Below are 17,077 nucleotides of genomic sequence, written 5' to 3'. Positions count from 1 at the left end.
ATGGGAGCGATGGACTGCATTTGAGTGGTTATGGTGTGAGTCGCTTGGAGAGACTGCTGCTGGAAGGTAGAGAAGTGAATAGAGAAAATGAATCAGATCGAGAGGGGAGTGATGTGGAAGAGCAGGAGAGTAAGACAGGAGAGATTGAAGAAGTGGAAATGAATGGGGAAGTGAGTGGTATGAGTATAGAAAATGAGAGAATGGGTGTGCAAGAGGAGCAGGGAAACGGGGAGGCCCAGGGTGGACAGGGATACACAGCGTGAGAAAGGTGGATGCTCCAAGAGGAGGTGAGAGCATGTGTAGGCAGGAAAGTAATGGGATGACCAGGGATCAAGAGGAAACAGATGTTGTTGCAAAGGGTTCTAAAATGAAGAAGCAGAGAGAGAAATGGCCCCAGTCCAGCATGGAGAGAGCACATCGAGTGAATGGTATCAGTGGAACTAGCTGTAGATCCAGAAATGAGTTGTTGTGTTTGTATACCAATGCTAGAAGCATAAGAAACAAGGCGGATGAAATAGTTACACTAATTGTGTCTGTGTACCCAGAGATTGTTGGAATAAGTGAGACATGGTTAGATGAGGACGACATCCTGACAGGAATAGAGATGGAAAGGTATGATGTGTTTCATGAGGATAGAAGGGATAAAAAGGGAGGGGGAGTGCTATTGATGATAGAGAAAGAGTTATGTCCATACAAGGTAGAGATGCAAGAGGGAAATAGGGCCAGTGGTTTTGAGGCAGTATGGTGTGAGATAGAGGTGAATAGAATCAAATACTTGGTGGGATGTTGTTATAGACCTGGTAATGTGGATGGTGGTGATAGTGAAATGTATAGTCAAATAACCCAAGCAAATAAGAAAAGGGTGATCATTATGGGTGATTTTAATTATGGCAATATAGACTGGATTGAAGAGATAGCAACTGGAAGTAAAGATAATGAGTTTCTTGAGTTTTTGAGGGATAACTACCTCAGACAGTATGTAACAGAGGGCACACGAGGATTAAGGGTCTTGGATTTGGTCATCTCATCGGAGGATGTAATTATAAATGAGGTGTCAAATCATCCACCAATTGGTGAAAGTGACCATGAGGTGATTACCTGGGTGGTTGCCAGCAGTGCAAGGACCCCTGTGAAAAAAGGGTATATGTGGAACTACAAGGGGGGGGGGTGATTATGAAGAGCTCAGGAGACAGCTTGCAGATGTAGCATGGAATGAGGAGTTAGCTGGAAAAGAGATCAATGCAGCTTGGGGGATTTTCAAAAACTATTTAGTAGATGCAATGTCTAAATGTATACCACGGGTGAGAAGGTTAAATAAGGTAGGTGTGAGATGGATGAATAAAGAGATTAAGCATGCAATACAGAAAAAAAAGGCATTGTGGAGACAGCATAAGAGAAGTGGAAGTAACCAATTTCATGAGGTCTACAAAGACCAGGCAAGGAGGGTGACTTGGTTGGTGAGAGTAGCTAAAGAGAGGTATGAACAGCAGTTAGCTAATGAAGCCAAAAAGAATCCTAGGGAGTTCTTTCGATATGTAGCCAGCAAAAGAAAGAATGATTATGGAAGGATGACATTGATTGGAGGAAATGGTATAAAGACAGCTGTTGCAGAATGTGTTGTGGAGATACTTAATGAGCAATTCATAAAGATCTTTCAATCTTCTGAATGTGACTTCATGGAGAGATTAAGAGCAGTTGATGATGGGGTGGAGAGACTGACTGTAAGTGAGCAAGAGGTGTTTAGGGAGTTGAGTAAACTAGATGAAAATAAGGCTGTGGGACTTGATAATATATCACCACGTATTCTGAAGGAGTGTGCCAGAGAGTTGACACCTGCCTTGACATATTTTTTTAATACGAGTCTTGCACTTGGTCAAGTTCCTAAAGAGTGGAAGGAGGGCAAGATTGTGCCACTTCATAAAGGAGGTGATCGAACTCAAGCATCAAATTATAGGCCTATCTGTGTGTCAGGTGTTGTGGTTAAGTTGTTGGAGAAGCTTGTGAGAACTAGGATCCAGAGTTGGGTTGACAACAATGGTATAATCTTTGATGGACAGCATGGATTTGCTAAAGGTAGGTCGCATTTTAGTAATCTACTTACTTATTACAATAAAGTGACTGCTTCCTTGGACAGAGGAGAAGGATACACAGTAATATACTTGGATTTCGCAAAGGCTTTTGATAGAGTACCTCATGATAAGTTGACAGTCAAACTAGAGCAGATGGGGTTGGATATTAGATTAGTGCATTGGATTGGAGACTGGCTATCTGATAGGTATCAACAAGTTGTGTATGGGGGTGCAATATCCAGGAAAAGGAAAGTCACTAGTGGAGTGCCTCAGGGGTCTGTTTTAGGGCCATTACTATTTAACTTATATATTAATGATATTGGTGAAGATTTGGATGGAGATATTCAGTTGTTTGCAGATGATGCAAAGTTGGGACGAACCATAAAGAGTAGTGAAGATGTTGTGGCCTTGCAAGAAGACTTGAATAAATTGAGTGATTGGGCAAGCAAATGGGGTTGTGAGTTCAATGTTGCAAAATGTAAAGTTTTAAAATTTGGAAAACAAAGATGGGATGCAGAATTTATGCTTGGTGAGAATATATTGTTGGAAGTAGAGGAAATAAGAGATCTGGGGGTGATAGTGGATAAGGATCTAAAATTTAGGGGACACATCGCCAAAATTGTGAAGACAACACAAAGACTTCTGGGAATGATGCGGAGGACACTGACATGTAGAAGTAGGGAGTTACTTGTTCCAATGTATAAGGCTTTGATTAGGCCACACTTGGACTATTGTGCCCAGATTTGGTCACCGGGTTTTCAGAAGGATGAAGAGATGTTGGAAAGGGTCCAAAGGCGACTGACTAAGGTAGTTTCTGACCTCTGGAATGTCGAGTATGAGGAAAGATTGAAAAGATGTAATTTGCAGAGTCTAGTGGAGAGAAGGAAGAGGGGAGATATGATAGAGACCTACAAGTTGGTAAGGGGTTGTTATAGGATCAATGGTGAAGAAGTTCTACAGAGAATAGTGGGAGATCAGGGGAGAACCAGAGGTCATCCCTGGAAACTGTATAAGGAGGGTGTGAGTAAGGGAGTGAGAGGCAGGTTTTTTTCGTGCAGAGTTGTGAGTGATTGGAATGCCTTGCCTGAGAGCGTGGTGTCTGCAAGTAGTTTGAATGTGTTTAAGACACGGTATGATGAGATGTGTGTGTAAGATAAAAGGACCTCCTAGATGAGTCTTTGACTCCATGAGGTCTTGTTTAATAATAATAATAATAATAATAATAATATTATTCCTCCTGTCTCACTAAAGTATAAATATTTCCAACCTCTTGCAGTTCTATCTATTTGACACACAATTTATTAATTTTTATACCAGAGAAAAAAGTTTCCTCTACTACTTTATAAACAACAGATCCAAGTAGAGCTCTTCACAATAAACTACTTTACGGTTTCAAATTTCACCAATTGCATTTTCTATGGAAATCTGGTCCTCAAGACAGAAGGTGAAACTTTATATTCAGCGTTTCCTCGAACATTCCTTTAGAACGTCGACTGCAAATCTTCTTTTATTTACTAAATACTTGTTGACAGTCTGAACTCCTCTAAAGACTCAAAGTTCTACGATTCCTTTTCAGAATCTTCTATTAATATTCTTCTGACTGTCAAGTAAAACTTACAAGCTTCCTAAGAACAAAATTTCTCTGGTCTGTGTTCTTAAACATCCATTAGCTCTCTCTTATTTTTCTTGTTACTCCGATACTGAACACACTCTGTTAGCTGTCAATCACGCATCAAACTTCTTGACAAGCATGCGCACTCTATGTAAGTGGCAAGAAGAAGTTACGTATAATGGCTGACACGTTGTCTCTAGTAGCATAACGAGAATGCCTTTTCAAAACACAACACTTGATAATTTTAAAATTACAATAAAAAAATTGAAAGCAACATAATTATCAGAATCCAGTAAGCATATCAATTTCAAATGATTTACATTTCTTTTTGACAATAATAATAATATCAATAACAGGCACATCACAAGTGCTGATATACGTATTATGAAACAAAAACTAATAATATACTAATAGAGACTGAACATTCATGCCCAAATCTTAACTTTGTTCCAATAACACAATGGAAAAAATTTCATAATTATAAATTGATTATTTTTTTTTTTTTACAAACAATTCATAGTTATCTACTAGTAATTTAAACTTATCCTGCAAAATACAATTGAACTAAGCTTTAAAATAAAAATTTAAAAAATTAAGTTTTGCTTTAATAAAAAATAATAGTAATCATAACTGAACACGAAAGGAAAATTACAATCAACATTTTTAGTGTTGTTACAGTAAAACTTACTCTAAATTCAAAGGCATTAAAATACATTTAAAGCAATAAATGTCAATGGCTAACCATGGGGTGTAGTAGGAGTTGGAGTGGGTCGCTTTCCAGCAGTTAAATTAGCTTGTGGTAAAAGTGGTAATCCTCCAACACTGGGTGGGGCTTGAGACCCTTTTGGTCTCTGTCGTGGGGCTACTGAAGTTCCTTCTACAACTGCGGTTACAGCTGGCCTGCAGAAAAACCAAACTTGTTACAATTTTGATGCACATGCATCTAGTTTTCAAAGCATTAAATTATTAACTTTTTTTATGTTCACATATTATCAATTCATATGATATATAAACTATTCCATATAATGAACTATTTCTGTTAATATTTTATTCATTCTCTAAGTAAATACATTTTTAACACACACACAGAGAGAACATTAAAGGTGTGTGTGTGCTGAGTCAGCAGCAATATTATACCTGACAAATTATATTCTTATTTACATTCATATTTTATCGTAGCAAGCAAACTAGTTTACAATGCATATTTCTGTGCTAGATTTTGTTTTCATTGGCTTGGCAAGCCTGTCAATACATCATCCAGAAGATATCAAGTAATGCTCTAGTTAAGATCATTGGCGCACCCAGGGAGGTGGCCAAGGCCCCCCCAAAAGAAAAAGGAGAAAACCTAGAAAAATTTCCAAAAATCTTTTCCTAATTAAAATTCATTTTTTAAAAAAATTTATGTTGTGCCGTGTCTTCTATTTCTATGCTACTTATGAATTTGCAGTCACATAAGATGGGAATACCCTAGAGTGCTCGGGAATTCTGGCCACTGTGAACGCAAGGCGAACGAAGTAGTGCTCGGGCGCTACTTCGTTTGCCTGAGCCAGGCCAGAGAGGATCACAGGTATCATGCATTGCCAATCACTGCAGATGCTCAGTCATAGCTCATATGCAATGCGTAGTGTGTATTCTCAAATTGTCTACTCAACCACCCCCCAGATTAAATCTTGAGTGCTTGGTTCCCTCCAAGATTAAATCCAGAGTGTGCCACTGGTTAAGATCTTCATTGACACCTTACTGTAGAACTATTCTCCTGCCAAAATGTTAGAGCAGAAACTGCTATTTTTGCTGTATCAGAGATGCAGCTTCCCAATTTATCCTATCAAGCTATGTATTGAACTTATGGTTCCAGATAAGTTCGAAACCACCATCCAACTGTTTGTCATGAGCCATATGCAGCATAGGAAGTGACCAGAAAAAAGCCTGGTCCATGCAAAACAGATAGGTGGGTCTAGTAAAACCTCATATCTGAAAATGCAGAAAGCTATTTTTAATGGCATGTGTTATTTTTTGTTTCTTTCTTTTTGTATTTTCTTATTATCTATTAATACCTTGTCCTTGTGTTAATCGATTTACTTTAATTCTGACTTACACTGACTACCCTGAAAATCATATCTTAACACAAGCTATGGTGCTAGACTCAGAAGGCTATCTATCTACTTGGCTGAATACTAAGAGTAACCATGTGTATTGAACTCTTAGACAAAGGGCCTATCTCCTTGTTAGAGCCAAATCCTTTGTAATTACTGTCTGGAGTTGTTTCCCCGTCAGATACTGGCAAATTTATTTGTTCCACTGCGCCAGCCAGTATTCTTAAGTTAGGAGGAATCCTTAACCAGGGAACTTCTCTCAGAAATTATACAGAGATGATTATCCTTATGCTTATCCTTCAACACCTAATTATCTAAACTAATTATATTCAATGATGCTTGCAATCGTGGCCTATATATTCAAATATACTCCGCGTCAGGTTCCGAATTTTATGAGCAATGAGTTGAATTCAGGCACAGGCTATTTTCAGGTTAAAACATAAAGAACATTTTATTAAGATCATTAAATTGTACATAGTTACATTCATTCTTACTATTAGATTAAAGTCATACTCAGGTGAGGAGCTATTTTTGATATTTAGAACTTAATTGGAAATCTAACATAAGCTCCCTTTAAGACTCCACTCATTTGACTGTACACAATACAATTATCAAAATTCTAATCTTCCAAATTTATCCTATCAAGCCATGTTAAAAGTTACAAATCATGATTATCACCCTCTACTTAATTCACAATCTAAGACAAAGTTACCAATAGAGCTAAACCTTTGCAGTTAACGCTAATCACCTAAAGCTCCTGACTAGAATGTCCGTTCAACACCTAATACAAACTGCAATTCACACTTATTTCACAGTATGCTTCTCTTTTAATATAAAGGTGAACAAAACATTACTTTACCAAGATAGTCCACATTCTGCATACAGCGCTAGGTTCTCCTTCCTTGAAACTGAGTCTGGAACATCGTGGAGTTACCTTTATGCACGTGGTCATATATGGTGTTCGTCTCGCCTGCCCCTTCAGCATGGCTGGTGATCTGTCCACACTGTTCTGGTTCTGTTGCCGGTTGTCCTATTCCACGTCGCTGTCTCAGCAGTCACGTATACGGGAACTAGGGCTACCAATATTGAACTTCTACGGGCTATCCTGGATCCATCACGAGCGAGAAAGAATTGCTCGTCCGAGAAGAGCAGACCCAAAATCAAACGGTCAAGGCACACGATAAAAAATCCTTCCGCAACGGGGAGAACCCTTTTTATTTCGCACCTTTAGCACCCTCTTTCTCTTATAAATCTTTGCCCGACACTTCCTTTCCCACTAGTCCATCCGGGTCACTGCATCTCCTTAGGTTTGCGTCTTCGAGCATGAGCAGCTTTCCGATAATTTACACTGCCGCAAGCGTAACGCTCATCCAAGCACCTTGAACCTTAGATTACATACGCTTCACATGGAACATATTATGGTCATTACAACTTACTAAAACATAATTCTTCACACAGAATAATTGACATATCAGATTCATGCTTTGTATTTTTACATAAATTATTCATTCTATATATTCTTTTCACAATCAAGTATCTCTCAATTGTTTTCTAATTCTTGTTGAATCCTGAATAAATCAAATTAAAATTTTAAATTTTCCATTCAAGATTCAACACATGAATATCCAAGATTATTCTAAATTAGCTATATATTGCTAAAGGCTATGGAAATGAGAAACTTTCTGGTACAACTCAGGTTTCCAATGAAATCCCTAAGATCACATGATAAAAATGACTATTGTACAATATTTAGTCTTGGAATAGAACAATCCAGTTAACAGATGACCTTTCCTGCCACCATCTCAGAGATCGACTCCCCACCACTTTCATAAAGTTGTTTCTCTGCATATAAGGCACGCCTTTCTTATAAGTACTGTCATGGGTATTGTTCTGCAAAACCGACAACTATCATTCCAGCTGGATCTACAAAAATATCCGAGGTGGGGCAGGAATAATTTTGCCATCCATCCCCTTGAAAGTTTTGAAAATTTAACATCATCATCATCATATTCCTGCCATGTACCCACAAGGGGTGTACAGGATACGATAGTACTACACGAAAAAATTACATCATTACTAACTTCCTATCTACAATTTTCCTCCAAATCAGTCTGTTACTTGTCAACACTCCAACATTATCAGATCTTATATTTCTATCATCTAAAGCACTTTGTACCGTATCAATCCACCTATATCTTGGTCATCCTCTGGGTCGTTTTGCTGCCAACCTGGCAGAGAACACTTGTTTTTCTAATCTTTCTTCACCCATTCTGTTTAAGTGACCATACCACCTGAGATTAGTTCTGCTAACGCATTCCTGGATGCTGATAATGTCAAGTTCTTTCCTAATATCCTCGTTTTTAACATGATATTGCCATTGATGCCATCTGTTCACGCCTATAATCTTTCTCAGGACTCTCATATCTGTGGTCTCTAGTCTTTGGTCAAGTGTTTTACTTCTGACCCAGCTCTCAGATCCGTAAGTTAAAACTGGTTTGAACGCTGTCTTGTATACAGCTAATTTAGTGTTCTGACTAATTTCTCTCTTATTCCATATGAATTTATTCAATTGACTGCCTACCATACCAGCTTTGTTGATTCTGTTGTCTATTTCCATATTTAATTTACCATCTTCACTAAAAATCGTGCCTAAGTAGCTGAAATGTTTTACTTGTTCCACAGGTTCTCCATTCACAACACAGTTGACATTTTCAATGATTCTGCCTATTTTCATTGTCTTTGTCTTTTTATTGCTGACCTTCATACCATATCTATTACAACAGCTATTCAATTTAGTCAGAGAATCTTGCAGACTTGTAGCGGATTTATTTAGAAGTATAACATCATCCGCATAAAGCAAAGAGCTGACATTAACATCTCCAATTTTGATATCATGTTTAATACCACTTTCCTTCATAATGTGATCCATATAGATAATGAATAACAGAGGGGATAATGTACATCCTTGTCTCACACCAGATTTAACATTAAACCATCTTCCTGTAGTTCCTTCAATTCTAACTGCTGACTTACAACTCAAATAAAGACTAAGTATTGCTTGATATAATGCCCACCGACACCATATAACTGAAGCGTATTGAATAGCTTCTCTCTTGGCACCTTGTCATATGCCTTTTCCAGATCGACAAAACTTAAATACAGATCTTTGTTATATTCCCATGCTTTCTCGACTATTTATCGTAAAGTGAAGATCTGATACTGACAGCCTCTATTTGGCCTGAATCCAGCTTGTTCTTCACCAAGCTTTTCTTCCACAATTCTTCTCAACCATTTCTCAAGTATACTTGCATAGATCTTGCCAGGAACACTCAGCAGGGAAATACCTCTGTAATTCTCACATGCAGTTTTATTTCCCTTTTTATATATGGGTAATATGAGAGCTCTACTCCAATCATCAGGAATTCGTCCCTCTGTCCAGGCTTTCTGAACTATGCAGTGCAGCCACTGTAAGACTCTTATACCACCATACTTCAGCATTTCTGGTCGAATATTATCTACTCCTGCTGCCTTTCCACATTTCAAGCCTTTGATGGCTTTTTCTACTTCAAGTATGGATATGTATTCCTGACTGCATGCCTGGTCAGTGTTTTTTTACCACTGTGCTGTCATCACTGCTTGTTTCATTTAGCAGTTTTTCAAAGTAATTACTCCATACGTCAAGGATATCTTTTTCTCCCATTTTCATGTCACCTATATCATCTCTAATTCCTTTTATAGCACTCTTTCCTCCATTCTTAAGCGTCTTCAACAACCTCCAGAATATTTAGCCACCTTCTTGATATTTATTTTCTATGTTCTTAACAAATTCCTTCCCATGACTTTTTCTTTAACTAGTTTTACACAGTGTTTAGCATTCTTTCATTTGTCTCTATATTCTCTAAGAGCACAAGCTGACAAGAACTTTTGGTATGCTTTCTTCTTTTCCTTCACTGCCTCTTTAACTTCCTGTGTCCACCAGGGAGTTCTGATTTTTTTATCCTTACAGACAACCTCACCACATGCCTCTCTGGCAGAATCAATCAATGTTTTCTTCAGAGTTTGCCACTGAATCTCCAAGGTTTGATTCCTGTTCTCAAGCTCTTTCATTTTTCTTTTCAATAATCTTTCTGTATTTTAGTCTACAGTTCACATCTGAGAGCTGCTCAACTTTTATTCGCTTTAAAACTTTCTTACATGTTATTCTTTTTAATATGAAATTGAATTTTATCCTGCTCAAGACTAAATAGTGATCACTTCCAATTTCAAATCCTCTGTACACTCTGGTGTCCTGCACCAGGGAGAAAATATCACTATCAACAATAACATAGTCAATGAGACTTTTCTTATTCCTAGCCTCTTCTCTCCATGTGAATTTTTGCACATTTTTATGTTGGAACAGGGTGTTAGTAATAACCAGTCCATGTTCTGACCAGAAATCCAACAGATATTTGCCATTATTATTAGCTTTGCTCTTTTCTCCAAATTTTCCCAAAATATTTTTGTATGTCTCACAATCATTTCCTACTCTGCTATTTAGATCCCCAACAAGGACCAACTTTTCATTTTGCATTGTATCAGGCACAAATAAGTCTCATTGTCCATAGGCACAAATAAGTCTCATTGTCCAGTTCCCCATGCTCATATTTGCCCACATTACTCTACTTGAGACTGACTACCATTCAAGAAGATTAGCCTCGTATTTTGTGTTGAATACTATGGCTACTCCTTGTCCTTGATTGTCATTGCCTGAATATAACATTTTGTATTTATTGCTCAGAAAGATCTCACCAGTTTTGGTCTTTTTTGTTTGTCACCCCTATTATGTCGATCTGGTACTTATCTAATTCCTCAGCTAGCTCCATTTCTTTGCCATTCAGGCTTCTTACGTTGAGAGTACCGATCTTTAACTCTGGTGATGTTGAGTTGGGGCTTATTTTCAGATTTGTTCCAGTAGCTGACTTTTCGCTGTTCACCCTGGGTCCCTGGCGAAAACAACGGGTGCCTTGTTTAACCGGGGACGCCCCAGCCGGCATGAAATATTGTCATGTTGTACCATCATTCTCTTTCGTTTTTTTAAAAGTACATTCAGCAAAAATATAAAAGCTGTTCAAAATTTCTTCGTAGGATTTTCTACTTGATAAATGAATCCATGATTTGTGAGTATTTTCTTACAATGTAACACAATTACCAATCTTTTTGAAATTATTTTTATTTTTGTTCACATTCAATATATAATTCTGAATGCTTCATTTATGCCACTCTATTAAGCTGCCATCTGAAGAAAGTGTCTCGATCCAACCCTGCTTCATGCCTCCACTTTCCTTTATGTGTGTGTGTGTGTGTGTGTGTGTGTGTGTGTGTGTGTGTGTGTGTGTGTGTGTGTGTAAGTGGCTGGTAATCAAAATCCGACATAAAATTGAGCTTCAACCTTACAAAACTAAGTTAACTTCCTCTTTATTATTATTTTATGGCATCTCCATGGAGTCCGGAGACTCATCGCAGGAGATCCAAATCGACCATCAAATCGACCAACATTCACAGAGAAGCTATATCGCTGCCTGGTTTTAAATTAAAGCATTTCTTGTTTACTGTTCACAAAACCCCAGAACTTTGAAAAACATTGACAAGAATAAGTTGCCAGTTTAGCACAGGGGTAATCTTAAGGCTTGGATGACAATTGTTTTATTTGAAGATTGGTTCTTGAATTGTTTTATTCCAGAAGTACATGCCTACTGTCTTGAAAAAAAACATTCCTTTTAAAATTCTATTGCTGCTTGACAGTGCTCTAGGACATGCTCTTCACATCGGCGATTTGAATGAAAATATATATGTGATATATCTACCGCTCAATACAACGTCTGTGATTCAACCTATGAATCAAGGTTCGATTGCTACATTCAAGACATATTATCTGAAAACTACATTCTCAAGCAATAACAGCAATGGATAACAATACGTGATTTTTGGAAAAATTACGATATTAACCAGTGTATCCAGAACTTTGGAACTTTATGGATCGAAATATCGAAACAATGAATGAGAGGAATTTGGAAGAAGTTACTACTGCAGGAGACACTTGAAGTGTACAATGAGCATAGTATGTTAGAACAAATAGTGAAGAAATCGTTGAAATTGTAATAAAACTGGATCTAGAAATTAATGTTACCGATATAGAAGAATTAGCAGATCACGAAGATGAACTGACTGCAGATAGCTGATGGACAGACACTGGAATGTAGTATATAGTAGAGTGGAGTCTAGGAGAATGATGGTGATTAGTGGAGTACCTCAGGGTTCAATACCAGGGCTACTTCTCTTTAATTTATATATCAATGACATAAGGAAAGATTCAAGAGGGAATATTATGCAAAACTGGGGAAGAATAATAGTAGATAAAGGTGATGTAATCCTGCGTAATAATTTAAATAAATTGGTATTGTGAACGAAGGATAATGATTATCAATTTAGTGTTGAAAAATGTTAGGTTATGCACTTCGGGTTGAAAAGGTTGCATATGGTGTTTTCATATAGTGATGGTGTTGGTTTACAGAAAATTGATGAAGCTAGGGACTTGGGGATAATGGTGGACAAAAAGTTGAAGTTCAGAGTGCATATTGCAAAAGTCGGTAAAATAGCCCAACAAATTTCTTGGATGTTCAAAAACATGTAAAGATAAGGAAGTTATCATCACTCTTTATAAGGCTATGATTCGGCCACATCTTGACTTCTGTGACCAGATTTGGTTACCTGGATTTCTTGGGGGACCAGCAAGTAGTAGAGAGGATTCAGAGACGAGTGACCAAGATGGTGATAGGTCTGCGGAATACTCTCTACAAGGATAGATTGAAGGTTTGTCGGTTTTGAAATTTTTTGATAGTCAGAAAAGAGGGGACATGATAGTAAGATATTAAAGGGGTTTTTATAAAATTGATGCAAGTGAAATTTTTCAATATATGACAAACAGAGAACTAGGGGCCATCCATGGAAGTTATGTAACAGTGTGGTTAGTAGTAGGTATGTGGACTAGATTTTTTGCATGTAGAGTGGTAAGTGAGTAGAATGGGTTGCCAGAATTGGTCGTGAGTTCCCTGGCAGTGAATGGGTTCAAGGAGAGGTATAAGATTTCTGGTTACGTTAAAAATCTGCTCTAGCAAATAGCCTTCACCTTTTATCATCTCTTTCAGATTTTACTTGAAAAAATTCGGCAGTTTCAAAATCAGAACTAGCAGCTTCTCCCATTATTCACATATTATGTAATTTCAATTGGCTTTTGAATCGATTTCATTTAAGATACATTCAATATATCTTAAATGTATACTCACCGTATTTATCTCCTTGTTGTTCCTTAAATTGTTAAATAGGCTGTGTGCTTTTGATTTGAATCGTAAACAAACTGAGAGGAATATTCTTGTTGATTTGATCATCTATCCATATCATTAAAAGCTTCTCCATTTCATGAATTGGCCCTTCTCTTTTTTTTTCATTAAAAATGCAAATTTCATACTAACTGCCCCTTTAGCTGCCTCCATTATTCTTGATTTATCTTTTATAATTGTTGAAAGTCAAATGTGATAGTTTTTCTTGCATGCTATTTCACCGACTTTCTTTCCTTTGTCATATTCTTTAATGACCTTCATTTTAACATCTAAACTTAAAGCTTTCCTCACCTTCTTTTTTTATGTTGGAATTTTCATCAGTAGTATTACTTCTCTTATTGGATACGATAGGGTTACGACGAGCTACAAAAATCGCAACGAGAGAAACTAACACTTTGACAGCTGATCAGCAACTAAAGTGCCAAAGGCTCTGATAAGTTAGAAGTGGGTGAATCATAGTAGCAGCTATTGCATATTGGTGATAGGCTTTGCTTGTCGACTAATGGCGACGCTGCGATGCATATACAAAAGCAATGTGATACATGTATGTATATGCTGGCGGCAAAGCTAAATCAGAGAAGTTTTAATAATAATTTTTGGCTGTCGTAAGTGTGAATCGTCATAAGTTGAGGAGTACCTGTATACCATATACTGGGGAATTACTACTATATATTTGTTTAAATTAGATTTTTGGTTGAAAGTTAGTTTGTGTTTAGTTTCTGTTTTAGTTTCAGGTAGGTTTATCCATGAAGTTTCAGGATGAAATATTTTCAATAATAAAATTACTATATTCTTGTGAATATGTGTGTATAATAAGTGTGATAATAGCACAAGTTCAATTAAAAATTTGTTAAATTAGGTTTGTTTTATAGGAAGCTTCAGATTAGACTTGACTATCCAATAGTTGCAACAACAGATATGTTTATGCTATTCCAAATGGATGTTAGTAAATCCTCCAGTGTACCATTAAGACAACTTTCAGAAACAAGAAATTTTGCAGGCACAACACACACTAAGAAACAAGAAATGAAGTAGTTAGTTTTTAGGGACCAGATAATGGTAGCCAGTTTCAAGTGGAGTTTGAAAGCTGCATTATCTTGTTACCTGGAAGTTCTGGCCATCCCCCCACCCCCGATAAACACCAGATACAGAATAATGACAAGATTACTGTAATCTGGATGTAGAGAGGGTCAAGGATTGCAAGATGATTGGATAGGTTGTTAATTCTGTAGGAATTGTAGCAGGTTGATAAGAGAGTATGCATATACTGTTAAGTTCAACTAAGAGATGTCTCATTGAAACTGATCAACAGCTTTATTAAAGCTCCTATAATACCATGTTGCTAGAAGAGGAGCTGATGGGAAATTGTGAATATATCTGCCTATGTGAGTAGCTTTTATGTATATTGTAAAAATAAAGGATATCGTGTTGAAGATGCATTAAAAGTGTTGAGAAAAGGAAGGCTATTGTTAATCTCATTTTTTCATGGTGAAATAGATTCTTGGGTGAAGTCTATTGAAGAAGAATGTGTCTAGGATTAGGAGACTAAACTGAGAATACCTTCAATATACCTTAACTAGATAGAAGACTTAAATGCCCTTGAGACAACCTCACTTAAGCATGGCTGATATTATATACTGGCATGTTCAGGGTTGTCAGGGACTCATAGAGAGAGGTCTCTTTTTTAGGATATACAATATCCAAATCTTCTAGTATCTCTTATCGAAAACATTCACTGAATATACACTCAAAGTGCTTATTGGGAGCTTATTCCATTCACCTACTACATGGCACAAGGAGAACTTGGACATCATATGCTTCCTGACAACACCTTTACTTGGCTTCCAGGAACAACCATAAGTTCTCCCCAACTTGTCAGGAGTTACAAAATCTGCTTTGTAGCCATATATGTGAGATCTGCTTACTAAATTCTATAACATATATAATATGTTATATCTCCTCTATGCCTGAAATCATATCTATGGTGTGAATTCTATCTCCTATTTGAAGACTATCTTTCTTCAACCTGCATTCATATGCAAAATTCCAGACTCAATATCTTGATTACTCAAAAATGGTTTCACCCATTTTCTCATCACCAAGGAATACAGTCAATCAAATATTATATCTGAGAACAAATATATAGATGGAGTCTTATCAATGCTTTATAAAACGAAAGAATAGCTTCCTTATTCTTACAAGTGACTAAACCACCTCTAGAATGTGGCTAATGAACTCACTGTCTGCTATCATCTAAGTCTCCAGCTTCATAAGCACTTAAAGCAAATTTCAATTCAGATAATACTCAGTGACACACATTACATTCTGCCGATAGAATTAGTCTGTTCAAGTTGGCCTATAAGGATTCAGTATCAGATGTATCCCTTATTACTGGGTTAGAGGAAAATTCATCAAAAAACAGTTAATCGAAAGACAATTCCCCGAAAAAGCAATTTTCCGAATAAATAATTCATCAAACGACGATTCAACGAATGGCAATTCGTCGAAAATGCAATTCTTCGAAAAAACAATTCACTGAAAATGTTTCGCTGAATTCTTTCATAAATCATCGAAAAGTCATTTTTCTTGCAAAGTATTGTTTAAAAATGTTCAGTAACAATACATAACTTTACACATGATACAGACAACATATGGAAATGGTCACTGAAACGTAATAATTATTTTCTTGCATTTTAGAACATTTAACGTAAGTGTACATACTACTTCATTGTGCAGATAGCAATTTATCTGTAGAGAAGACATTTCGTTCTACCAAATTTTGTCACAATAACTCTAGTCCAACTGAAATTAAAAATTTCATTAAATTTCATCCAGCCAGAGCAGAATTGCTATCATTTTGGAACTTCTTTACAGAAATGTTATGATAAAAGTGATGCATTTGGAACTAAAAGTGAACCATGCAGACAGCTTCTTATACTGAAAACTTCTGTGAATTCCGTTAAGTCAGCGAATTATTGTAATACATAATTTCGACACTTTTCTTTGTAGCCCTGAATATAGCTGAACTGAAAACTGGAACGGTTCGACAATTTTTTGACAAGTTAGTAGGCCTATGGCTTTTAAGACGTCATTAAAAGATTTTTTTTTTTTTTTAATGGAAGGGGTGGACATTATCAGCTAAAATCATTACTTTGGCACATGAAATTGGTGGAGAAGGTTTTGATACATTTAGCCAGAACAATGTAGACGAATTGCTTGTGGATAATGCCTTAAGTGACGATGATAATATTGGATATTGATTAACTTTAGATATCAAAGATCCAGAAAACGATAGTGAAGTGGAAGAAAAACCTGTCCCCCTCACTGCAAATATAATTCAAGAAGGTCTTGAACTGTGCACTAAATTGGAAAATCATTTTCTTGTTAATAACACAAATTCTGAACGAGCCTTTAAATTTCAATGTGAGCTGAAGAACTGTATGTCTGGATATCGTGAGCTGTATAAAAAATTAGTGAAATCATCATCATCACAAAGTTTAATCACTGATTACATTGTGAGAGAAAAAAAATCTGAACGAGCCTTTAAATTTCAATGTGAGCTGAAGAACTGTATGTCTGGATATCGTGAGCTGTATAAAAAATTAGTGAAATCATCATCATCACAAAGTTTAATCACTGATTACATTGTGAGAGAAAAAAAATCAGCACAAAACGAGGATGAAGCTAATTCTGTTTGTGAAGACCCATTGCCCTTATCATACAGATCTGATGCTCTGACCATCTCTTCTGGTGATGGAAGTGATTTTGCACCAGTTCACAAACACTGCCGAATATTGTCTAATAGCGACGATAATTCTGATGAAAAATGTAAAAAAAAAAGAAATTTTTACTTTTCAATAAAATTAAATGAATAAAGCTTTAAAACAACCTTAGGCATTCTTATTTTCCTGAATTTTCATAAACTTT

At 36.6% G+C, this 17,077-nt stretch overlaps 1 protein-coding gene across 6 annotated transcripts in view; it reads right to left on the bottom strand.

Annotated features, from left to right (window-relative positions):
• The window catches only part of LOC150104406 (uncharacterized), a 459,199-nt gene that overhangs the window by 147,548 nt on the left and 294,574 nt on the right, over positions 1 to 17,077 (bottom strand). For all 6 annotated transcript variants that reach the window (XM_090396357.1, XM_090396356.1, XM_090396354.1 and 3 more), the window contains one exon: positions 4,424 to 4,581. In XM_090396357.1, the coding sequence (XP_090252483.1) occupies positions 4,424 to 4,581 (158 nt within the window). The remainder of the gene's footprint in view (positions 1 to 4,423; positions 4,582 to 17,077) is intronic.

The sequence above is a fragment of the Typopeltis vanoorti genome, chromosome 8 (genome assembly GCF_054136105.1).
Source record: "Typopeltis vanoorti isolate ZY-2024b chromosome 8, IOZ_Tvanoo_1.0, whole genome shotgun sequence".
NCBI classification, from domain to species: Eukaryota; Metazoa; Arthropoda; class Arachnida; order Uropygi; family Thelyphonidae; genus Typopeltis; species Typopeltis vanoorti.
This window is presented reverse-complemented; position numbering and strand designations above follow the sequence as displayed.